The sequence below is a fragment of the Macaca thibetana genome, chromosome X (assembly GCF_024542745.1).
Source record: "Macaca thibetana thibetana isolate TM-01 chromosome X, ASM2454274v1, whole genome shotgun sequence".
In the NCBI taxonomy this organism is placed as follows: Eukaryota; Metazoa; Chordata; class Mammalia; order Primates; family Cercopithecidae; genus Macaca; species Macaca thibetana.
Window position 1 is genome coordinate 54,207,254 of NC_065598.1, and position 26,387 is coordinate 54,233,640.

The 26,387-nt window shown below is 42.4% G+C and overlaps 2 protein-coding genes across 2 annotated transcripts in view; one reads left to right on the top strand and one right to left on the bottom strand.

Moving 5' to 3' along the window:
* MAGED2 (MAGE family member D2) overlaps positions 1-26,387 on the top strand; it is a 645,534-nt gene that overhangs the window by 595,870 nt on the left and 23,277 nt on the right. The window lies entirely within an intron of this gene.
* Positions 1-26,387, bottom strand: part of ITIH6 (inter-alpha-trypsin inhibitor heavy chain family member 6) — a 43,800-nt gene that overhangs the window by 11,909 nt on the left and 5,504 nt on the right. Inside the window, exons 3-6 of the mRNA XM_050776837.1 lie at positions 25,777-25,887; positions 24,693-24,940; positions 22,363-22,532; positions 7,912-8,028 (exon numbers count right to left, since the gene is read on the bottom strand). Of these exons, the coding sequence (XP_050632794.1) occupies positions 7,912-8,028; positions 22,363-22,532; positions 24,693-24,940; positions 25,777-25,887 (646 nt within the window). The remainder of the gene's footprint in view (positions 1-7,911; positions 8,029-22,362; positions 22,533-24,692; positions 24,941-25,776; positions 25,888-26,387) is intronic.

The window sequence follows — 26,387 nt, forward strand, 5'->3', positions numbered from 1 at the left end:
AATCACTGATAAAGGGATGATGAAGTCTCTAATTATAATAGTGGATTCATATATTTTTACCTTCCAGTTTCATCAGTTTTTACTTCATATATTTTGGTATGTTGTTGTTCGTTGCATGCACATTAAGGATTGTTTGTCTTCTTGGAAAATTTCCCCTTTACCATTATATTTCTTTTATTGTTATATCATATAATGCAACTGTTTATTGCTGAAAATTTCCTTGCTTTGAAGTCTATTTTGTCCAAAACTAATACAGCTACCCCAGCCAGCTTTCTTTAATTTGTGTTAGCATGGTATATCTTTCTCTATCCCTTTGCTTTTGATTTTTCTGTGTCTTTATATTTATTATTATTTTTTTTATTACTTTATTTATTTATTTATTTATTATTATTATTATACTTTAAGTTCTAGGGTACATGTGCATAACATGCAGGTTTGTTACATATGTATACTTGTGCCATGTTGGTGTGCTGCACCCATCAACTCGTCAGCACCCATCAACTCATCATTTACATCAGGTGTAACTCCCAATGCAATCCCTCCCCCCTCCCCCCTTCCCATGATAGGCCCCGGTGTGTGATGTTCCCCTTCCCGAGTCCAAGTGATCTCAATGTTCAGTTCCCACCTATGAGTGAGAACATGCGGTGTTTGGTTTTCTGTTCTTGTGATAGTTTGCTAAGAATGATGGTTTCCAGCTGCATCCATGTCCCTACAAAGGACACAAACTCATCCTTTTTTATGGCTGCATAGTATTCCATGGTGTATATGTGCCACATTTTCTTAATCCAGTCTGTCACTGATGGACATTTGGGTTGATTTCAAGTCTTTGCTATTGTGAATAGTGCCACAATAAACATACGTGTGCATGTGTCTTTATAGCAGCATGATTTATAATCCTTTGGGTATATACCCAGTAATGGGATGGCTGGGTCATATGGTACTTCTAGTTCTAGATCCTTGAGGAATCGCCATACTGTTTTCCATCATGGTTGAACTAGTTTACAATCCCACCAACAGTGTAAAAGTGTTCCTATTTCTCCACATCCTCTCCAGCACCTGTTGTCTCCTGACTTTTGAATGATTGCCATTCTAACTGGTGTGAGATGGTATCTCATTGTGGTTTTGATTTGCATTTCTCTGATGGCCAGTGATGATGAGCATTTTTTTCATGTGTCTGTTGGCTGTATGAATGTCTTCTTTTGAGAAGTGTCTGTTCATATCCTTTGCCCACTTTTTGATGGGGTTGTTTGTTTTTTTCTTGTAAATTTGTTTGAGTTCTTTGTAGGTTCTGGATATTAGCCCTTTGTCAGATAAGTAGATTGCAAAAATGTTCTCCCATTCTGTAGGTTGCCTGTTCACTCTGATGGTAGTTTCTTTTGCTGTGCAGAAGCTCTTTAGTTTAATTAGATCCCATTTGTCAATATTGGCTTTTGTTGCCGTTGCTTTTGGTGTTTTAGACATGAAGTCTTTGCCCATGTCTATGTCCTGAATGATACTACCTAGGTTGTCTTCTAGGATTTTTATGGTATTAGGTCTAACATTTAAGTCTCTAATCCATCTTGAATTAATTTTCATATAAGGAGTAAGGAAAGGGTCCAGTTTCAGCTTTCTACTTATGGCTAGCCAGTTTTCTGAGCACCATTTATTAAATGGGGAATCCTTTCCCCATTTCTTGTTTCTCTCAGGTTTGTCAAAGATCAGATGGCTGTAGATGTGTGGTATTATTTCTGAGGACTCTGTTCTGTTCCATTGGTCTATATCTCTGTTTTGGCACCAGTACCATGCTGTTTTGGTTACTGTAGCCTTGTAGTATAGTTTGAAGTCAGGTAGCGTGATGCCTCCAGCTTTGTTCTTTTGACTTAGGATTGTCTTGGCAATGCGGGCTCTTTTTTGGTTCCATATGAACTTTAAAGCAGTTTTTTCCAATTCTGTGATGAAACTCATTGGTAGCTTGATGGGGATGGCATTGAATCTATAAATAACCTTGGGCAGTATGGCCATTTTCACGATATTGATTCTTCCTATCCATGAGCATGGTATGTTCTTCCATTTGTTTGTGTCCTCTTTGATTTCACTGAGCAGTGGTTTGTAGTTCTCCTTGAAGAGGTCCTTGACATCCCTGTAAGTTGGATTCCTAGGTATTTTATTCTCTTTGAAGTGATTGTGAATGGAAGTTCATTCATGATTTGGCTCTTTGTTTGTCTGTTACTGGTGTATAAGAATGCTTGTGATTTTTGCACATTAATTTTGTATCCTGAGACTTTGCTGAAGTTGCTTATCAGCTTAAGGAGATTTTGGGCTGAGACAATGGGGATTTCTAAATATACAATCATGTCATCTGCAAAGAGGGACAATTTGACTTCTTCTTTTCCTAACTGAATACCCCTGATTTCTTTCTGTTGCCTGATTGCCCTAGCCAGAACTTCCAACACTATGTTGAATAGGAGTGGTGAGAGAGGGCATCTCTGTCTTGTGCCAGTTTTCAAAGGGAATTTTTCCAGTTTTTGCCCATTCAGTATGATATTGGCTGTGGGTTTGTCATAAATAGCTCTTATGATTTTGAGGTACGTTCCATCAATACCGAATTTATTGAGCGTTTTTAGCATGAAGGGCTGTTGAATTTTGTCAAAAGCCTTTTCTGCATCTATTGAGATAATCATGTGGTTCTTGTCTTTGGTTCTGTTTATATGCTGGATTATGTTTATTGATTTGCGAATGTTGAACCAGCCTTGCATCCCAGGGATGAAGCCCACTTGATCATGGTGGATAAGCTTTTTGATGTGCTGCTGAATCCGGTTTGCCAGTATTTTATTGAGGATTTTTGCATCGATGTTCATCAGGGATATTGGTCTAAAATTCTCTTTTTTTGTTGTGTCTCTGCCAGGCTTTGGTATCAGGATGATGTTGGCCTCATAAAATGAGTTAGGGAGGATTCCCTCTTTTTCTATTGATTGGAATAGTTTCAGAAGGAATGGTACCAACTCCTCCTTGTACCTCTGGTAGAATTCAGCTGTGAATCCATCTGGTCCTGGACTTTTTTTGGTTGGTAGGCTATTAATTATTGCCTCAATTTCAGAGCCTGCTCTTGGTCTATTCAGGGATTCAACTTCTTCCTGGTTTAGTCTTGGAAGAGTGTAAGTGTCCAGGAAATTATCCATTTCTTCTAGATTTTCTAGTTTATTTGCGTAGAGCTGTTTATAGTATTCTCTGACGGTAGTTTGTATTTCTGTGGGGTCGGTGGTGATATCCCCTTTATCATTTTTAATTGCGTCTATTTGATTCTTCTCTCTTTTCTTCTTTATTAGTCTTGCTAGCGGTGTGTCAATTTTGTTGATCTTTTCAAAAAACCAACTCCTGGATTCATTGATTTTTTGGAGGGTTTTTTGTGTCTCTATCTCCTTCAGTTCTGCTCTGATCTTAGTTATTTCTTGCCTTCTGCTAGCTTTTGAATGTGTTTGCTCTTGCTTCTCTAGTTCTTTTAATTGTGATGTTAGAGTGTCAATTTTAGATCTTTCCAGCTTTCTCTTGTGGTCATTTAGTGCTATAAATTTCCCTCTACACACTGCTTTAAATGTGTCCCAGAGATTCTGGTATGTTGTATCTTTGTTCTCGTTGGTTTCAAAGAACATCTTTATTTCTGCCTTCATTTCGTTATGTACCCAGTAGTCATTCAGGAGCAGGTTGTTCAGTTTCCATGTAGTTGAGCGGTTTTGATTGAGTTTCTTAGTTCTTAGTTCTAGTTTGATTGCACTGTGGTCTGAGAGACAGTTTGTTATAATTTCTGTTCTTGTACATTTGCTGAGGAGTGCTTTACTTCCAATTATGTGGTCAATTTTGGAATAAGTGCGATGTGGTGCTGAGAAGAATGTATATTCTGTTGAGTTGGGGTGGAGAGTTCTATAGATGTCTATTAGGTCTTCTTGCTGCAGAGATGAGTTCAATTCCTGGATATCCTTGTTAACTTTCTGTCTTGTTGATCTGTCTCTGTGTCTTTATATTTAAAGTGGTTTTCTTATAAACAACCTACAATTGGGTCTTATTTTATTATCCACACTGAGAGTCTCTGTCTTTTAATTGGTATATTTAAACCATTTATGATTACAGTCGTTACTGACATAGTTGGTTTAATATTTGCCATAGTTGTAAATGTTTTCTCTTCTTTTAAAATTCTTTATTCTTATTTCTTCCACTCATTTTCTGGCTTCTCTAGTTTTAATTGGACATTTTACATGATCCTGTTTTATCTTCTCTCTTAGCATATGCATTAGACTTCAAACATTTTAGTAGTTCCCCTAGAGTTTACAGTATACATTTACAACCAATCCAAATCCACTTTCAAATAACACTATACAGCTTTATGCATAGTGCAAGTACCTTGTAACAGAGTATTCCCAATTATTCCCTCCCATCCTATACAATATTACTCTCATTAACAATTTCACTTATTCATAAGCTACATTCACTAAATACATTATTGTTTATTATTATTTTGAAAAATATTATCTGTTAGGTCAGCTAATAAGAAAACTAAAGTATTTTATTTTACCTTCCTTTATTCCTTCTCTAACACTTTTCCTTTCTTTATGTAGATCCAAGTATCTGAGATATATCATTTTCTTCCTCTATGTAGAACTTCTTTTAACATTTCTTGCAAAGCAAGTTTGTTGGTGACAATTCCCAAAATTTTTGTTTGTTTGAGAAAGTCTTTATTTTTCTTTACTTTGGAATAATCATTTTGATGTATACAGAATTCTAGGCTGGTGGGTTTTTCCCTTCAACACTTGCAGTATTTCACTCTACTTTCTTCTTGCTCCCATGGTTTCTGAAGAAAAGTCTGATATAGTTCCCATCTTTGCTCTTCTATAGGTAAGGTACTTTTTACTCTGGCTTTTTAAAAGATTTTTCTGCTGTCTGAATATGATATGCCTAGGTGTAGATTGTTTAGTATTTATCCTGCTTTGTGTTCTCCTAAGCTTCTTGGACCTGAGGTTGGTGTGCATAATTCATTTTGGAAAATTTGTATCTATTATTACTTCAAGTATTTCTTCTGTTCCTTTCTCTCTTTCTTCTCCTTCTATTATTTCCATGATGCATATGTAACACTTTTAAAATTGTTCCACAATTCTTGAATATTCTAGGGTGTTTCTTAAAATTCTTTTTTATTTTTGTTTTTTAGCTTCAGGAATTTCTATGAATGTATCTTCAAGCTCATTGATTCTTTACCCAACCATGTCCAGTCTACTGATGAGTGAATCAAAGGGATTCTTCATTCCTGTTACAGTATTTCTGATATCCAGTATTTCCTTTTTATTTTCCTAGGGTTTTCATGTCTCTGCTTACATTACCATGTGTTGTCCTTATTTGTGGTGCACTCTATCATTAGTTTCCACAGCATATTAATCATGGGTTTAAAAATTCTTGGTTTGACCCATTAAAAAATTGGCAAAGGATATGAACAGATACTTCTGAAAAGAAGACATACATGTGGACAACAATCATACGAAAAAAATGCTTAACATCACTGATCATTAGAGAAATGGAAATCAAAACCACAATGAGATACCATCTCACACCAGTCAGAATGGCTATTAAATAGTTAAAAAAACAACAACAACAGATGCTGGCAAGGTTGTGGAGAAAAGGGAGTGCTTATATACTGTCAGTGGGAGGGTAAATTAGTTCAACCATTGTGGAAGATAGTGTGGCGATTCCTCAAAGATCTAAAAACAGAAATACCATTTGACCCAGCAATCCCATTACTGGGTATATACCCAAAGGAATATAAGTCGTTCTGCAGCACAATTCACAATAGCAGAGACATGGAATCAACCTAAATGCCCATCAATAGTGGACTTGATAAAGAAAATGTGGTACATATACACCATGAAATACTATGCAGCCATAAAAAAGAATGAAATCCTGTCCTTTGTGGGAACAGGGATGGGAACTGGAGGCAATCATCCTAAGTGAGGTAATGCAGGAGCAGAAAACCAATGTTACATGTTCTCACTTATCAGTGGGAGCTAAACATTGAACACACATGTACACAAAGAAGGGGACAACAGACACTGGGGCCTCCTTGAGGGTGGAAGGTCGGAGAAGGGTGAAGATTGAAAAATGATATACTACATACTGTGCTTATTACCTGGGTGACAAAATAATCTGTACACCAAACACCTGCAATACTGAATTTACCCATGTAACAAACCTGCACGTGTATCCACTGAACCTAAAATAAAAGTTGGAAAAAAATATTTCAATAAAAAATAAAATTGTTTGATAATTTCAACATCTCTAACATATTGAAGTCTGGCTGTGATGTTTGTTTACTCTCTTCAGATAGTGTTTTTATTCCTTTTAGCATGCCTTCTCATTTTAGGTTGAAAGCCAGACATGATATATCAGGTAAAAGGAAATAAACTAAATGGCATTTAGTGTGGGGTTTTAAGTTTATCTGGCTATGAGTTAGGTAATGTTTCCTGTTTGGAGCAGTTTTAGGTGTCAGAGGCTAAAATTACTACTTTTTTTTTTTTTTTTTTGACAGGGTCTTGCTCTGTTGCCCCAGCCTGAGAGCAGTGGTGCGATCTTGGCTCACTGCAAGCTCCACTCGCTGGGCTCAAGCCATTTTCCAAAGGCAGCCTCCTGAGTAGCTGGGACTACAGGTGTGCACCACCACACCTTGTTAATTTTTGTATTTTTAGTAGAGACAGGGTTTTGCCATGTTGCCCAGGCTGGTCTCAAACTCCTGGGCTCAAGTGATCTGCCTACCTCAGCTTCCCAAAGTGCTAGGATTACAAGCGGGAGCCACCGTGCCTGGCCAAAATTACTTCTAGTGTCCATATTTTTGTTGCTTCTGTTGTCTTTGGTTTTCCCTAGTAACATTTTCTTAAATAGGGTTTGGGCTTGTAGTTCTATCAGCTGTAACTTTCCATTATTGTCGAGGAGCCCAGTTGATGTGGTGATAATGTGTGGAGTGAGAGGAAGCATTCTATACTCTTATGAGGAGGTCTCAGTCTTTTAGTGAATTGATGTCCCTGATATAGAAACTTTACAAGTGTTTCTGAGATTTTACCCCTCTTGACTGAGACAAAAAGGCAAGAAAGGGCTGGATTTGGGGAGATCCCTCCTGCTACACTGGGGCTGGGGAGCTGGCTTGGGGTACTACCCATTTTTCCCCAGGTTGCTCGACTCTGGTAAAACAAACTCAGCCTTAGGTCCCAAGGGCTATGTGATTGAAAGATTAAGGAGCAACCGTTATATAATTGCAAGATACCAGAACAAAAAGCTCCAGGGTATTATGGTATGAAATGCTGCTTGCAGAACTTTATGGATTCAAGGGCTAAAGTCAAAGCGTGCTTGGTCTACGGCCTCAGAACTCTGACCCATGGGCACAGTGGTAGAAGTGCAACAAGATTAAAATTGATATTGCTCCTGACTCTATAGTTTCTAACTCTATAATGCCAATACTCTATACTATTAGGCCTTTAAAGTAAAAAAAAAAAAAAAAAAAAAAAAAAAAAAAAAAAAAAAAAAAAAAAAAAGCAAAGACCCAAAACCTTGTGGCCTCAGGAAGACTCAGAGTCTCTGTGACCTAAGGTTTTCTTGCTTCTGGATTCTGGGATCCTAGGGTGCTCTAGCTTGAGGGTCCTATATGACCCTGGGCTTTTGTGGTTGAGGGTCTCAATGGTTTCACATTGACCAATGTGTCAATGTTCTTAGGACTCTGTGGCTCCAGGTCCACAGGCTCCTGTTAGGTAAGATACCAGGACCATAGGGTAGGCCCAAGCCTGTAAGACTCAAGGGTCATGGGATGGTGGAATCTCTCCTCCCAGGGTCCCATTGTTACCACACTCTCTGCTTTCTGGGTCTTCTGATACTAGGACTAAGAAAGGCTTCCAGGATCCTTGTTACCTGTTCCATCTTGGTACCAAACATGGAGCCGCTTACATCAATAACAAAAACCACATTCTTCTCCATAGGTGGAAGGCCTCTGGGGGCAAAGTAGTGAATGAAATAGCCATCGTAAATCTGGACAAAAAAAAAAAAAAAAAAAAAAAAGTAAAACCAAGAAGGACTGTGAAAGCCAATCTAAATCAGGTCCCCTCTTATTTTCCTTCATAACACTGTGCTTTGTTTCCCAGGACTCCAGGACTTCTCACTGTTTCTAAACAGGCATGTGTGTGACTGTTTGCTCACTGTCCATCTCCTTCACCAGAACCACGTCTCTGCCATTCAGACCTTCATCCCGGGGCCTGCCCCAGAGCTGTGGAGGGAATGAGACAGGCTTGTAGCCCAGCACTCCAAGGATCAGGATCTCTGCAATATGTGAGTTCCTGTCTGTGAGAGAGTTGGGCTTGCACAGCCTTAAGGGTCCCTAGGGATATTTTGCCTGGGCTGCAGGAACTTCAAGTATTGTTTTAACCTCCCTGTATAGAGTGAGCCTGGGGCCCAGCTCTTTGCTGCCAGGGGCTGGGAGTTGCAGGGCCTCCCTCTCCTCCTAAAACCTTTCTGCTGTTGCTGGGCAGAGCAGGGAGAGGAGGAGGGAGCCTAAGCAGAGTGAGTTGTTTATTCAGAGGGGATTGGTTACACCAGGTACAGATGCCTTGGGCTGTCCTGGATGTGATTGGCTGCTGACTCCCCTCCCCCACTCCATTCCTCCCTCTGCTGAGCCTCCGGGCTGGGACAGCTGAGGGAAGGGGAGGGAGGCTAGGAGGGTCCCTCAGGACCAGTCTCAGCTTAGCTCAGGGATGTCTGCGCTGGCTGAGGGTCTGTGCTCCCCTGAAGCTGAAGGAGGCTCTGCCCAGGGTCACAGGCTTTTGCTCCTCTCTGCCCTTCAGGCACTCTCTGACCACAAGGCTGGACATTGCCTGTTTCTTCTCAGGGGGAAAGAGAAGATGGGAGGACATCCTGTTCTTCCCCTCCATTCCAGCCTTTGAATTAATTCACATGTGCAATTGCATTCTCTGTCTCCACTAATCCTGGCACTCTGGTACAGTTCAAAAAGGCCTGTGTCACCCACACTACAACTGCCCAATCCAAGAGCGGAACCCAGTGGCTTCTGCACACCTCCCACACCTGGGCTGGTGAGAGCTCCCAGGAAATTCATGCCTACCTGTCCCTGATCCCATGCCCACCGGGGCCCCCACTTCCTATCACATAACCCACGGGCAGGACCTTGCTCACCAACCTCTCCCAGTCACCTCAGCAGTCATTCCATCCTACCTACCTGACTCAAGGAGAGAATTAAGAGCACAGAGCCAGGGACACTTTGACTGCCCACCCCACCCTTCTACAGGGTCCACATCCCCATACACCTCCTCCCTCAGCCTAAGGAAAGGTGGTCCTGCCTTGGACCCCATGCACTTCAAGTGCCCAGCCCCTCCAGTACTCCTCAGGTCCACTCTCTCCAACCCCCTTTAACATGTACCCCACTGGGTCTTCCTTGAAATATAGAATTGTTTTGTCTTTTCCATGCACTAAGACTAGCTCTTGTCCCCAGTCCACTCCCAAACGTCTCTCTAGCCTCTTTTTTCCCTGGAGCATCACAGGCTGAGAAAGTGGGCACCCTCAATGGGCTCAAATGAAGATCACTCCCGGGGACCACCACAGACTAGCTACTGTGCCCACCCCGCATAGACACTTCCCTCACTAAAGGCAACCGTGACTAGCTTGCCTCCAAACTCAGTGGCTGGAAGAGGGGTGAAGCAAGATGGTGGAATAAAAAGCTCCACCAATCGTACCCCTAGGAAAGGACACCAATTGAACAACCATCTACACACAAATAAGCACCTTCAAAAGAACCAAAAGCTCTGTACCTGGTTTTAAGTTCATATCAATGAAAGAGGCACTGGAAGAACAGTCTTGAATTGCTGACACCACCCCTATTCCACCCTCCAAGTCTGCCCCCAGCAGAGGAGGCACGGTGTGCAAGAGCATTTCTTTGTGTTAGGGGAGGGAGAGCGCAGCTATTGTGAGGCATTGACCTCAGTGTTGCCCTTTTAGAGCACTAAAAAACAAACAAACAAACAAACAAACAAAAAACAACAAAAAAAACTGAACCAAACTCGGCTGATGCCTGCATATGGAGGAAGCATTCAAAACAGTCCTAGCTACACATGAATTACCCATGTCAGCATGTCAGCAGTTGGCACTTGAGCTCCTGCAAGCCTTGCCACCATGGACTAAAGTGCTTTAGGGCTCCAAATAAACTTGAAAGACAGCCTAGACACAAGGACTGCAACTCCTAGTAGGGGCCTAGTGCTGAACTGGGCCCAGAGACAGTGGACTTAGGGGGCACACAACCTACTGAGACACCAGCTGGGGCAGTTAAGTGAGTGCTAGCATCACCCCTCCTCTAACCCCAGGCTCCACAGCTTGTGGCTCCAAAAGAGACCCCTTCATTCTGCTTGAAGACAGGAGAGGGAAGAGTGGAAAAGACTTTGTCTTGCATCTTGTATACCAGCTCAGCCGCAGCAGGATAGAGCACCAGTAAGAGTTGTGAGGCTCTTTTTCCAGGCCCTAACTCCCAAAACACATTTCTAGACACACTCTGGGCTAGAAGGAAACCTGCTGCCTTGAAGGGAAGGACCCAGTTCTGGCTGCATTCTTCACCTGCTAAATGAAGAGCCCTTGGGCCCTGAATAGCCAACAATAATGCCCAGGTACTACATTGAGGGCCTTGGGTGAGACTCTGAGACTTGCTGGCTTTAGGTGATGCACATTCCAAGCTGCAGTGGCTATTAGGAGAGAGTGCTTATGTTTTACAAAAGCAGAGGATAAAGTAAATGGGACATTGTCTTGAAGCTTAAGTACCAGTTTGGCCACAAGGGTGTAGAGCACCAAGCAGGCTCTTAAGGTCCTAGATTCTAGGCATTGGCTCTTGGATGGCCTAGAATCCAACTTCCGGTCCTCCCCTAGGCCAGAGAAGAGCCTACTGCCCTGAAAGGTGAGGCTAAGGATAGGCAGCATATAGCACAAGCTGACTGAAGAACCTTGGGGCCTTAAGGGAGCATCGGTGGTTATCTGTCAGTATTCCTTGTGAGTTGTGGTGGCAGTGGCCATGAGGTGAGGCTCTTCTGCCTTTGAAAAGGGGAAGGAAGAGTGAGAAGAAGTGTATTTTGTGGTTTGACTGCCAGTTTACCAGCAGGACAATAGAAAACCAGGTAGAATTCTAAGGTGATTGACTCTAGTCTCTGGCTCCTGGATGGCACCTCTGGATCCACCCAGGGCCTGAGGGAACTCACTATCCCAAAGTGAAGGACACAGGCCGGGTTGTTTTTGACACTTTCTGATTGTACAGCCTCAGGGTCTTGAGTGAACATAGGCAGAAGCCGGGACGTGTTACAGCAGGCCTGGGTGAGACTCAGTACTGCGCTGGCTTCAAGTCTGACCCAACGCAGTCATAGGTGGTGGCCACAAGAGTGCTTGTGTCAATCCACCCCCAGCTTCATGTGGCTCACAACAGAGAGAGAGAGAGAGAGAGAGAGACTTTGGGAGAAAGTAAGGAAAGCGAATTAGTCTGCCTGGTAATGGAAAGAATTCTCCCAGATATTGTCCAAGACCATCAAGACAATACTTCTATGAGTCTGCAAGAACCACAGCATTACGAGGCTTGGGGTTCCCCTAAAGCAGATACAGCTTAGATCACAACATATACATACATTCGAATATCTGGAAAGCCTTCCCAAGAAGGACAGGTACAAGCAAGCCCAGACGGTGAAGACTGTAATAAATACTTAACTCTTCAATGCCCAGACACAGAAGAACATCTAAAAGTATCAAGACAATCCAGGAAAATACATGACATTACCAAATAAACTAAATAAGTCACCAGGGACCAATTCTGAAGAAATAGAGATATGTGACCTTTCAGACAGAGAATTCAAAATAGCTGTGTTGAGGAAACTCCAAGAAATTTGAGATAACACAGAGAAGGCATTCAGAATTCTATCAGATGAAAGTAACAAAGAGATTGCAATGAGATTGCAATAATTTAAAATAATCAAGCAGAAATTCTGGAAAATGCAATTGACATACTGAAAAATGCACCAGAGTCTTTTTTTTTTTTTTTTTTTTTTTGAGACAGAGTCTCCCTCTGTCACCCAGGCTGGAGTGCAGTGGCACGATGTTGGCTCACTGCAACCTCTGCCTCCTGGGTTCAAGCGATTCTCCCACCTCAGCCTCCCGAGTAGCTGGGATTACAGGCATGTGCCACCATGCCCAGCTAATTTTTGTATTTTTAGTAGAGACAAGGTTTCACTATGTTGTCCAGGCTGGTCTCAAAGTCCTGACCTCAAGTGATCCACCTGTCTCAGCATCCCAAAGTGCTGGGATTAAAGGTGTGAGCCACTGCACCCGGCCTGTACCTGAGTTTTTTAAAAGCAGAGTTGTTCAAGCAGAAAAAATAATTAGTGAATTACAAGATAGGCTATTTGAAAATAAACAGTCAGAGGAGACAAAAGAAAAAAAAAAAAAGAAGCAATGAAGCATGCCTACACGATCTAGAAAATAGCCACAGACGGGCAAATCTAAGAGTTAGTGGCCCTAATGAGGAGATAGAGAAAGAGATAGGGGTAGAAAGTTTATTCAGAGGGATAATAACAGAGAACTTTCCAAACCAAGAGAAAGATATCAATATCCAGATACAAGAAGGTGACAGAACACCAAGCAGATTTTACCCAAAAAAGACTACTTTGAGGAATTTAATAATCAAACTCCCAAAGGTCAAGGATAAAGAAAGGATCCTAAAAGCAGCAAGAGAAGAGAAACAAATAACAGACAATACATCTCCAATATTTCTGTCAGCAGACTTTTCAGTGGAAATCTTTAAGGCTGAGAGAGTGTCATTACATATTTAAAACACTGAAGGAATAAACTACTGTTACCCTAGAATAGTATATCTGGAGAAAATATCCCTCAAACGTGAAAGAGAAATAAAGAATTTCCCAGACAAAAAAGAGCTGAGGGATTTCATCGTTGCCAGACCTGTCCTACAAGACATGCTAAAGGGAGTACTTGAATCAGAAAGAAAAGGACATTACTGAGCAATAAATAATCACTTGAAGGTACAAAACTCACTGGTAATAGTAAGTACACAGAAAAACACAAAATATTATAACAATGTAACAGTGGCATATAAACCACTCTCATGCTAAGTAGAAAGATTAAATGATAACCTAATCAAAAGTACTAAGTAAACAACTTTTCAAGACACAGTACAAGGAATTACAAATAGAAACAACAAAGAAATAAAAAGCAAGAGGATGAAGTTAAGGCATAGAGTTTTTATTAGTTTTCTTTTTGCTTGTTTGTTAGTGCAAACAGTGTTAAGTTGTTATCAGCTTAAAATAATGGTTAATAAGATAGCATTGACAGGCCTCATGGTAACCTCAAAACAAAAAACATACAAAGGATACACAGAAAATAAAAAAGTAGGAAACTAAATCATATTACCAAAGAAAATAATCTTGCTAAAAGGAAGACAGGAAGGGAAAAAAGAAGGACGAGCAGACCACAAAACAAAACAAAACAAAACAAAACAAAAAAACAAAATAGGAAAACCAATAACAAAAATGGCAAGAATAAATTCTTACTTGTCAATAATAACATCAAATGTAAATGGGCTTACCTCTCCAATCAAAAGACATAGAGTGGCTGAATGGATTAAAAAAATAAGACTCACTGATCTATTGCCTATAAGAAAAACATTTCATCTATAAAGACACACATAGACTACAAATAAAGGGATGAAAGATGGTATTCCATGCCAATGGAAACAAACAAACAAAAAAGATGAGGAGGAGCCATACAGAGACAAAATCTACAAGAAGAGACAAAGAAGGTAACAATATAATGATAAAGGGGTCGATTTAGCAAGAGGATATAACAATTGTGAAAATATATGTACCCAACACTGGAGAACAAAGATATATAAAGTAAATATTATTAGAGCTAAAGGGAGAGATGGACTCCAACATGACAATCACTAGAGTCCTCAAGACCACACATTCAGCACTGGACATCTTCCAGACAGAAAATCAACAAGGAAACATTGGACTTCATTTGCACTATAGTTCAGAAACCTAATAGATATTTACAGAACATTTCATCCAATGGCTGCAGAATATGCATTCTTTTCTTCAGCACATGATTCATTCTCAAAGATAGACCATATATCAGGTCACAAAGCAAGACTGAAAATTTAAAACAATTCAAATACCATCAAACATCTTCTCTGACCACAATGGAATAACACTAGAAATCAATAACAAAAGGAACTTTGGAAGATATAGAAATACACGGAAATTAAACAACATGCTCCTAAATGAGCAGTGGGTCAATGAAGAAATTGAAAAATTTCTTGAAACAGATGACAATGTAAAGACAACATACCAAAACCTATGAGATACAGCAAAAGCAGTTCTCAGAGGGAACTTTATAGCTATAAGTGCCTACATCAAAGAAGAAGAAAAATGTAAGCAACATAACGATGCATCTTAAGGAACCAGAAAAGCAAGAGCAAACCAAACCCTAAATTAGTAGAAGGAAACAAAAAATAAAGATGAGATTACAAATAAAGAAATTGAAATGAAGAAAACAATATAAAAGATCAAGGAAACAAAAAGGATTTCTTTTGTTTAAAGTTTAACAAAATTGGCAACCTTTACCCAGACTAGTTAAAAAAAGAGAAGATCGAAATAAATAAAATCAGAGATGAAAAAGTAGACATTACAAAGTGATACTGCAGAAATTCAAAGGATCATTAATGCCTACTATGAGCAATTATATGCCAATAAGTTAGAAAATCTAGAAGAGGCTAGAGAACCCAGGATAAGGCCACACATCTACAACTATCTGATCTTCAACAAACCTGACAAAAACAAGCAATGAGGAAAGGGTTTCCTATTCAGTAAATGGTGGTGGGATAACAGGCAAATCTTTTGCAGAAAAGTGAAACTGGACCCCTTCCTCATACCATATACAAAAATTAACTCAAGATGTTAAAAAACTTAAATGTAAAGCCCCAAACTATAAAAACCCTGGAAGACAATCTAGGCAATACCATTCTGGACACAGGAAAGGGCAAAGATTTCATGATGAAGATGCCAAAAGCAGTTGCAACAAAAGCAAAAATGGACAAGTGGGATCCAATTAAACTAAACAGCTTCTACATAGCAAGGAAAACCATCAACAGAGTGAACAGACATAAGAAAATGTTTGCAAACTATGCATCTGACAAAGGTCTAATATGCAGCATCTATAAGGAACTTAAACAAATTTACAAGAAAAAAAACAAGCGGCCACATTAAAAAGTAAGGAAAAGCATGAACACTTCTCAAAAGAAGACATACATGCGGCTAACAATCATATGAAAAAAAGCTCAACATCGTTGATCATTAGAGAAACACAAATCAAAACCACAATGAGATACCATCTCACAACCAGTCAGAATGGCTACTATTAAAAAGTCCAAAAGCAACAGATGCAGGCAAGGTTGCAGAGAAAAGGGAATGCTTAAATTCTGTTGGTGAGAGCACAAATTAATTCAACCACTATGGAAGACAGTGTGGCAATTCCTCAAAAACCTAAAATCGGAAATAGCATTTGACCCAGCAATCCCATTACTGGGTATATAATCAAAGGAGTGTAAGTTTTTCTATTATAAAGACACATGCATACGTATGTCCATTGCAGCACTATATACAATAGCAAAGACATGGAATCAACCTAAATGTCCATCAGTGATAGACTGGATAAGAAAATATGGTACATATACACCATGAAATAGTATGCAACCGTTAAAAACAATGAGATTATGTTTTTAACAGGAACAGAGAAGAAGCTGGAGGCCATTAGCCTTAGCAAACTAACACAGGAACAGAAAAACAAATACTGCATGTCCTCAATTATGAGTGGGAACTAAATAATGAGAACACATAGACACATAGAGGGGAACAACACACACTGGGGCCTGTCAGAGGGTGGAGTGTGGTAGGAGAGCGAGAATCAGGAAAAATAACTAACGGGATTGGGCGCAGTGGCTCATGTCTGTAATCCCAGCACTTTCAAAACTGGAGGCGGGCAGATCACCTGAGGTCGGGAGTTCGAGATCAGCCTGACCAACACGGAGAAACCCCATCTCCACTAAAAATACAAAATTATCTGGGCGTGGTGGCACACACCTGTAATCCCAGCTACTCAAGAGGCTGAGGCAGGAGAATCGCTTGAACGCAGGAGACCGAGGTTGTGGTGAGCCGAGATTGCGCCATTGCACTCCAGCCTGGGCAACAAGAGTGAAACTCTGTCTCAAAATAATAATAATGATAATAATAATAATAAAATAGAAATAACTAATTGGTACTAGGCTTAATACTGGGGTGACAAAATAATCTGTACAACAAACCCCCATGACCCACATTTACCTATATAACAAACCTGTATGTGTACCCCTGAACTTAAAAGTTAAATTAACAAAAAGAAAATCGAGAAGAAATGGACAAATTCCTAGACACATACAACCTAACCATGACTGAAGCATGAAGAAATTCAAACATGAACAGAACAATAACATGCAACAAGATCAAAGCCATGATAAAAAAAAAAATCTCCCAGTAAAGAAAGGACCAGGATCTGATGACTTCACCGCTGAATTCTACCAAACAGTTAAAGAAGAACCAATACAAATCCTACTCAAATTATTACAAAAAATAGAGGCGGATGGAATACTTCCAAACTCATTCTACATGGTCGGTATTGCCCAGATACCAAAACCAAAGACACATCAAAAAATGAAAACTATAGGTCAATGACTCTGATGAATATGGATGTGAGTGTCCTCAACAAAATACTAACAAACTGAACTCAATAACACACTCCAAAGATCATCATGACCAAGTGGGATTTATCCCTGGGATGCAAGGATGGGTCAACATATGCAAAGCAATCAATGTGATACATTGTATCAACTGAATGAAGGACAGAAACCATGCGATCATTTCAACTGATGCTGAAAAAGCATTTAATAAAACTCAACATTTCTTCATGACAAAAACCTTCAAAACACTGGGGATAGAAGGAACATACCTCAACATAATAAAAGCCATATATGACAGACCCACAGCTAGTATTATACTGAATGGGGAGAAACTGAAAGCCTTTCCCCTAAGGGCTGGAGCATGATATGGATGCTCACTTTCACCACTGTTATTCAACAAAGTACTGGAAGGCCTACCTAGACCAATCAGACAAGAGAAAGAAATAAAGGGCATCCGAATTGGAAAGGAAAAAGTCAAATTATCCTTGTTTGCAGATCATCTGATCTTATACTTGGAAAACCCTAAAGATCCCACAAAATATATTAGAACTGATAAACAAATGCAGGAAAGTTGCGGGATACAAAATCAACAAAACAAAATCAGTAGCATTTCTAAATGCCAACGGTGAAAAATCTGAAAAAGAAAATTAAAAAGAAACCCCATTTACAATAGCCACAAACAAAATTAAATACTAGGAATTAACTTGACCAAAGAAGTGAAACATCTCTATAATGAAAAGTATAAAACACTGTTAGAGAAAATCGAAGAGGACACTAAAAAATGGAAAGATGTTCCATGTTCATGGATTGGAAGAATCAATATTGCTAAAATGTCCATACTACCCAAAGTAATCTACAGATTCAAAGCAATCCCTATCAAAATCGCAAAGAGATTCTTCACAGACATTGAAAAAACAATCCTAAAATCTAAATGGAACCAGAAAAGACCCAGAATAACCAAAGCTATCCTAAGCCAGAAGAACAAAACTGGAGGAATCACATTATCTGACCTCAAATTATACTGGAGAGCTATAGCAACAAAAACAGACTGGTACTGGGATAGAAACAGACACATAGACCAAGGGAAAACAATAGAGACCCCAGAAACAAATACACTAACCTATAGTGAACTGATTTTCAACACAGAAGCCAAGAACATACATTGGGGACAGAACAGTCTCTTCAATAAATGGTGCTGGGAAAACTGGATATCCATATGCAGAATAATGAAACTAGACCTCTCTCTCACCATATACAAAAATCAAATCAAAATTGATTAAAGACTTAAATCTCAGACCTCAAACTATGATACTATTGATACTACAAGAAAACCCTGGGAAAATCTCCAGGGCATTGGTTTGGGCAAAAATTTCTTGAATAATACCCAGTAAGCACAAGCAACCACAGTAAAAGCGGACAAATGGGATCACATCAAGTTAAAAAGCTTCCACACTGCAAGGGAAATGATCAACAAAGTGAAGAGACAACCCATAGAATGGGACAAAATATTTGCAAACTACCCATTTCACAAGGGATTAATAACCAGAATACATAAGGAGCTCAAACAACTCCATAGGAAAAAAGTCTAAAAATCTAATCAAAAAAGGGGAAAAGATTTGAACAGGTATTTCTCAAAAGAAGACATACGAATGGCAAACAGACATATGAAAAGGTGCTCAACATCACTGATCATCAGAGAAGTGAAAATCAAAAACTACAATGAGATATCATTTCACCCCAGCTAAAATGGCTTCTATCCCAGAGACAGGCCATAAGAAATGCTGGCGAGGATGTGTAGAAAAGGGACTCCCATACACTGCTGGTGGGAATGTCAATTAGTTCAACCATATGGAGAACAGTTTGGAGGCTCCTCAATAAACTAAAAATTAGAGCTTTATCATACAATCCGGCCATTCCACTTCTGGGTATGTACCCAAAAGAAAGAAAATCAGTGTATCCAAGAGATATCTGTACCCTCCTTTTTGTTACAGTGCTGTTCACAATAGCCAAGACTTGGAAACAACCTAAGTGTCCATCAACAGATGAGAGGATAAAGAAAAGGTGGTACAGATACACAATGGAGTACTATTTAGCTACAAAAAAGAATGAAATTCTGTCATTTGCAACAACATGAATGGAACTGGAGATCATGATGTTACATGAAATAAGTCAGGCACAGAAAGACACATCTCGCATGTTGTCACTCATTAGTGGGATCTAAAAAATAAAAGAGTTGAACTCATGGAGATAGAGAGTAGAAGAGTGGTTACCAGAGACTGGGGGTAGTGGGGTAGTGGGGAGATGGTGAGAAGGCAGGGATGGTTAATGGGTACAAAGAAAAGTGAGAAATAATGGATAAGACTTAGTATTTGATAGCACGACAGGGTGACTATAGTCAATAATAATTTAATTGTACATTTAAAAATAAGTAAAAGAGTATGAATGGATTGTCTGTAACACAGGGACAAATGCTTGAGGGAATGGGTACCCTGTGATGCGATTATTACGGATTGCATGCCTGTACCAAAACATCTCACTTACCCCATAAACATATACATCTACTGTGTACCCTCAAAAATTAAAAGTAACAACTTTACTAAAAAACAAACCCAACGTCTGTATTTTGAGTCTCTTGGGACTGCCTTCCCCACCCATGAACATCACAGCTGAACATGGATGACTTCTGCTATCTTCAAAAGTAGTTTTCCCTGCGATCTGTGACAGTGAACTCTCCTTATTCTCCTACCGCCTCTGTCTGCCCACTCCCTTCGCAGTGCTTCCCAATATTTGTCAGGTCGAAGCATGAAAAGAAAATGATTATGCTGGTGCAGCTCAATGGAGTGAACTGCTGGGGACTGGGGCTCGGGGCAGGCTGTGTGCAGTTGATGAGGGTATCCATAGCTGCTGCATTGGGCCGCTTCACCTTAGCTGTGCCTTCAGGGATTTTCCCTTCTGGCTCCACACATGCTCCCTGGGTGACCTCCCTCTGTCACTTGGCTTCCACCACAGGACCCCTACCAATCAATCCACATCGATTCTCCCGTCTAGAGCTCCCACAGTTGCCCCTTACCAGTGGGTGCACACTCACTGTTGGACCTGTGCCCCAGGATGTTTCAAGAAACCTCTGATGCATCCTGCCCAAGCAATGAATTCATTGTCCTGCCCCGACGTGGCCCTTTTATGTCTTCCTGGTCAGGGGCACCATCATCCACATGATCACTCTGGAGACAAATCTGAGTGTTGCCTTCAGTCCTTGGGTGGCCCCCATTCCCTGCAGCCAATCAGCCTCCTGTTGCTTTTCTCTGCTGGATACTTCTCCAGGCCACCCTCGTCTTCATCCCTAACTGACAAAGCCCAAGCTCAGGTCTCATTTCTCTCAGGTTTCCCTCTTCTACTTCGACCTCTCCCATCCATGCTGCTTGGAGGCAGTGGCTGAGACCCTGTAAACACGACCTCACAATGTCATTTTCTCTCATGGCTCCCTGCTCACCTACAGGACAAATCCCATGTTCCTTTTGTTGCCCTGCAGGACTCTCCAGCCTTCTATGTGGCTCTTTGGATTTTTCATCTCAAATTTCTGCTCCAGAACGCCAAGCTATTTGCAATTCCCTACACAGGTTTGGTGAGTTTCAGCCTGTTTCTTTTCTTGTGCCGCCCCCACTTTGCTGGAATGCCTTTCCCTCCCACAGGCCCCGTCCCATGGCCCACTTTTATTCATTCCATAACACACAGGTCAGCCTTAGTCGCCTTCAGGGAACCTTCTGGAACTGCCTTTCCTCTTCATTATGGCTTCTATCCTACCTTGTGTGTCATGGGAAGGGCAGGTCTACCTTAGTGTCAGTATTGGGTTTTTGTGTCTCACTCAGAAACGATAAGTAGGCTGTGTATGTGATACCCTTCTGGGTTCCCAATGTCGGCCAACACAAGGTATGACACAGATTAGGTGCCCAGTGAGCCCCAGCGGGGTGGATGATCTGATGATGTGCTGGGCTTTGAACAAAGGGCACACTCAAATAGGAAGTGGGAGATGAACTGAGTGTTCCTGGCAGGTGTCAGGAGGGGTAAGAGCTCACAGTGTATGGAAGTTCCTGGTTGTACTGGTCAATGCCTTCCATCTATATTTCAACTGCAAGCAGCTGTGGTGATGGTAAAGCTTGAGCGAGCAGAGGGGTACCTCCAAGAACTAAACACACCCACATGACAAAACACCAGGTTAAAGGCCCTGCTGCCACCTGCTGGCAAGGTACCCTCAGCTCCTATCCTGGCAGGAGAATAACTTTTATTCCCCCTACACAACAGACTGAGCCACACCTCTCTGCCTCTGCACATGCTGTTCCTTCTCTCTGCATGCCTTTCCCTTCACCTTATTGACCGACTTGCAGATACATCCAATTCATGTTTCCCATGCTTACTTAAATTCCAACTCCTTTAGGATGATGGTCCTGAAACCCCCCTCCACTGGCACCCCCACAGAACCCATGACATACTTACACACACACTAGAACATCTGATGACTGTCAAGGCTCTGTGTATCTGGGTGCTTCAGGATGGGGTGATGGCAGAGGGAGATGAGTGGCTGTGTCCGACTCCCTTGTGAGTTGTCAGATTCAATGAGTACAGGACTGGCCTAGTCCACATATTCATTCAACATATGAATGAATGAATGTTGCACGAGAAGAGGTTTAACGATAGGACACTTTTAGTCCAGGGTAGACAAATGAATTGTTGGTGGAACGGAGTCATCAAGGAGGAGGTGTTTCGGCAGTGTTTCAGGAACACGAGGATGCTGAGCAGTGGACCAGGGAGGAAGAAGTCATTCTCAGGGCAGCGGCCACCATGAGCAAATGCTCACACAGATGAGAGGCAGGCTCGGGTGTTTTGGAGAAAGGTGTGGTGTGGTGTGGTGTGGGGCAACTGGAGGGTGGTTTGTGTGCTGGGGTTGAGGGTTCTGTGGTGGGAGAGGCAGAGTGGGACCAGATGTCTCAGGCTGCCCCACCATCTTTGTGCTCACGCTGGGGCCCTGGGATCAGTGCTCTGTGCTTTCTCATCTGAAAGAGCGTGGGACCTCTGCTCTTTCTTCATGAATGTGGAGGCTCACAATTGAAGGCCTCCCTGTTTAGGCAGATGGCTTCACTGAAGCAATAAGGATTGTTAAAAGGCGACAGAGAGCAAGGAAGCCCAAGAGAACACAGAAGAGTATAGGAGCTGCAGAATGCATGAGAGCCCATGAACACGGATGCCCAATTAGTGGCCAAGGGTTTACTTTGCAGAAGGACTGTTTTTGAGTAGGCTATGACTTGATTCAGTCAGGGATGGGTCCTTTGGGCACTAGATTCACTGGAGACAGTTCCAGGTCTACAATCCTTTGGGGGATTCGATGTGCCTCTCCAGGTTGAAGCCATGTGTCTTTTCACGTCAGCCTATCCTTGTTTGCTAGCTCTCGCTTATCCCTAGGGAAACTGGAGTGAACAGCTGGAGAGGCCTGAGCATTGCTCAGGCCTGTCTGACTCCAGAGCCCATCCTCTCTCCCCTTTCCCAGGCCCCCTCACCTGCACATCTCCAATGATGTCTTCCATGACCACATCGTACTGAACCAGGAAGTCAGCCATGATGCCTGAGCCAGAGATGGCCGACTGGTCTTGCAATGTCGGGCTGTAGGTGATTCGGACACAGGTCTCTCCCCTCTCGATCCTGGTAGATGGGGGTGAATCCACCTCACCTGTATGGGTGGGGAGGATTGGGACGGCATGGTACAAAGGACTCGCTAGACAGAAGAACCAGTGAAAGGGCAGCACAAGGGGCACTATCTGGGGAGGTACCAAAACCTCTGGTGCCTCCTGCCTACAACATCTTTCCACCTGCCCCAGACTCCTCTCCCAGTCCCACAGCCAGCTCCTCTCTGCCTCCTCCATCGAGCCCAGCTGGACAGACCCAGCCTGGCCCTCAGCTCCCAGGCCCTGGCAATGTGGCCCTCGCTGGCAACCTCACCCTGCCTCATTTTCCATGCAACCTGGGGCCAAGTCTTTGGAGGCATGGCATGTTCGGAGACCAGCAGCCCACATCTCCTCCCAGAGAGGCAGTGCAGTAAGAGTGTGTCCAGGAGACAGACAGACAGACACACAGACAAGGTCTAGGTCTCCTCCCATCCCCCCACTGCTGTGGGAAACAGCAGCCTAGCAAGGTTGTCCTCTGGATCTGATTTAATATTTCTTCTTCCCTCTCTTCCTTCTGACTTTGGGCATCACGTGTGTGAACAAGCCTTTTAGAGTCTCATGAAATAACAGATGAATCTCTAGTCCCGGATGTTTGCTGAGCTGGCCACAAGAGCAAGTCCTCTGGAATCCAAGACAAATGTCCATTTAGAAATGTCACTGTGCCTCCTTTTTTCCAGAAAATGGAAACTTGGGAATTCTGCCCCCCCCCTTCCTGCTACAGCTGTCAGGAAGCTCAGGGGCACACTGAGCCCCATACTCTCTGAGGCGCCTGCTCACATACATTCCCTTGGCTTCCTTCCTCTCAGAGCTCTTTGTTGTTTTCTCCCCCACAGGATTGGTTCTACCCTCTGTTTTAACCTTTAAGGAGAATGGGGGAGGGACCTGCCATTTATAGCTTAGGGCTGAAGAATGCAGGCTGCAGGAACTCAAATGGCCTGTGGGCCCAGCTCCCGGCTGCTGCTGTGTGTCCCTGGACAAGCGACTCATTCTCTCTAGGCCTCTGGCTCCTCATCTACAGCGCAGGCATGACCACAGCTCCTACTTCATAGGCAGTGCTGTTGGAAATAAATGAGGCCATTCATGTAAAGCGTTTGGAGCCATACCTGCATCTCAGTGAGTGCCACCTAGTCCTAACGGGTACAATGATCATGCAATCTTCTCTGCACCACGTAATTGGGAGGGAGGAATTCTCTCAAAGTCTCACAATGGTCCTGAGCTGTAGATGGCATCTCGTCCATTTTACAGATGGGAAAAGTGAAGTCGAGCAGTGGAGTGACTGGCTTTGATGGTCCCACATCAAGGGAGTGTCAACACTGGGATTTGGATCCAGTCTGTGTCTGTCTGTGTCTGCTACATACATCCACTGTCCACCCCAGTGCCTCTCTGGGTCAACAGTTGAATGAGTTGGGACCTCCTATGCTAAGCAGCTTTGGAGGGGTGGCCACATGAGCCAGGGATTTCTCTGCGTCTGTCCTCTCATCTCAGATGAGGTGAGCAGGCCAGCTCCGTGATTCTCCAACCTGACTGGACATCAAGGTCGCCTGAGACTAGTTGATGACACGGCTTCCTGGGCCCCACCCCCATGCTACTGAACCAGACCCTGAAGGTTTGGCTCCAGGAATCTGCATTTCTAGAAGCCCATGTTGTGATTCTGATGTAGCCAGTCTGGCCTTCCAAAACCTCTAGGTGATATTTGAAGCAAGTCTCTGAGGCAAGATGCTTCTCTTCCCTTCAGGGCCTGAGATGGTGTCCTCCAGGGAGCCTGCAGTTGCTGTGCGCTCACTGTCCTGCCATTCTCAGTGGGGATCCAGGGAAAAGCATGATTTGGCCAGTGTGGCTTCTACAGCCTTCAGCATGGTTAACACACGATTTAATTTCATTAGCCCACCCAGCAAACCCTCCCTTATCACTGACTTTTTTTTTTAGGGAAATCAAGAGTCTGGGAAGTTTGTAATGTGCCAGGTCATACAGCTTGTAAGGACCAGGCCAGGGTTAAAATCCAAATATTTTCACCTTCAAACATGCCCTCTTCTCACTGAATCAGGAAAGAACTTGGCAGTGAGTACGGAGCAGAAGTGGCACTAGAGGGAAACCCAGTGGAATCGGGAAGGTTTTCATTCAGTGAAGGCCAGTCTGATGGGTGACCTATAGTGCTGCCCACATACTTGCATGGGCATTGGTGCGCAGGCGGCTGGTCCTCAGGGGTGGTATGTGCACATAGGAGATGCCTGTCCTTTCTGACACTGTAACCTCTACGCTCAGCCTCTTCACCAACTGGCCGGGCCTCAGGCTCACCACCAGCTGGTAGTGGCCCTGGTGACGCTGAAGCAGTTCCTCATAGGCCAGGGAAAAAGTCACCTCTGTGCCTGCTGCCAGGCTGGTGGAGATGCGGAACTTCTCTGATTCCCGGTCCCTAGGCAGGAAAAGGAGGAGGGTGGGAAGAGAAAGGGATCTTCTGAGGAGTACAGGGGCTGTTAGATGACCTAGATTTGCTCCCCCCAACCCTGGTCCCAGCAGACCTGACTAGGCTTCTGGTTCAACTGAGTCACTGGCCATGGTCCGTCATCCATGCATCCACTTATCAATCTCTCTCTCCCTCCCTCATTCAGCCTCCTAAATATTCTGCTTGCTAAATTATCTCACAGGTGGTCCACCCTCAAGGGAACTTAGTCCATGAAGATCTGAATATAGAACAGACCAACTAGGGTCTAATGATTCATTTTACAAAAGAGTTTTCAATTTACATACAATGCCTCATCCCCTTCAAATAGACCCTCCCACTATCCCCTCCCCTATGCTTTTGAAGGAGCTCGTTTATATGGCAGTAACTCAGTTTGCTGGAGCCAAAGCTAAAGTTTTCGCTCCATGAAACTCTCTTGGAAGCTGGGAGGGAACACTGAAGGAAGACAATACATTTCTGCCTGCTGAATGGAACTCAGGAAACAAAATTCAATTTAGAAAAATCTCACTTGCATATAACCTTCCCGGAAGGTGCCAATTCTTAAATAAGCCACAATCTGCTGACAGTAGAAAAGTGGAAATGGGGAAATAAATTTCCATTTATTGAACACCCACCCTGTTATAGGCTTTGATATTCATTAACTCACATATTCTTCACATGATCCTATGAAGTAGAGGTCATGTCCCCACTCTGCAGAGATGGAGACTGAGGACCAGAGAGAACGTGCATCTCCCCTTATCACACAGCTAAGATTATTAAGTCATGTTTTGGACTGGATGGGGCCTTACCTGATGCCTACGTGAGCAGCTGTCTTTCCTTGCTGATGGGCTTCTTCATAGATTTTCTTTGCCTGGTGCTTCTCTTTGACTTCTGCAATGTAGACTTTATTGTTGATGGTCCTAATGGGGCAGGAAAGAGGAGGGACAGCAGAGACAGAGAAAATAAAGAGTTGGTCAGAGGCAGAGAAAGAGACACATGAGGTAGAAAGAGGAGGAGGATAGAGACAGGGAAAGAGAAAGAACAACACAGTGCCATAAAGCCCCAGTGTGAGTGGCAAGAAGAGAAGAAGAGGAAAGGAGAGGGAGATAACAGAGTGAAGTAGTTATCATTATCTCCATTTGTCATATGGGGAAATAGAGGCCACACAGCATATGGTGGATCTGGTATTAGAGTTTTGTGTTTCCCAAAGTGTTGAATAAATTCTACCTTTTGGCACACAACATAATTTTAGGTATGATATAATCGAATATTTTTGTTATAATTGTTATGTATTTACAGTAATGTTTATTAAAATACAACTAGCACATTAAACCCATGATCTCATAGATATTATTGCTCAGAATAAGACTAACTCAGATCATCTCAGAAAGTATAACTGTTGAAAAAATATATTGGGTAA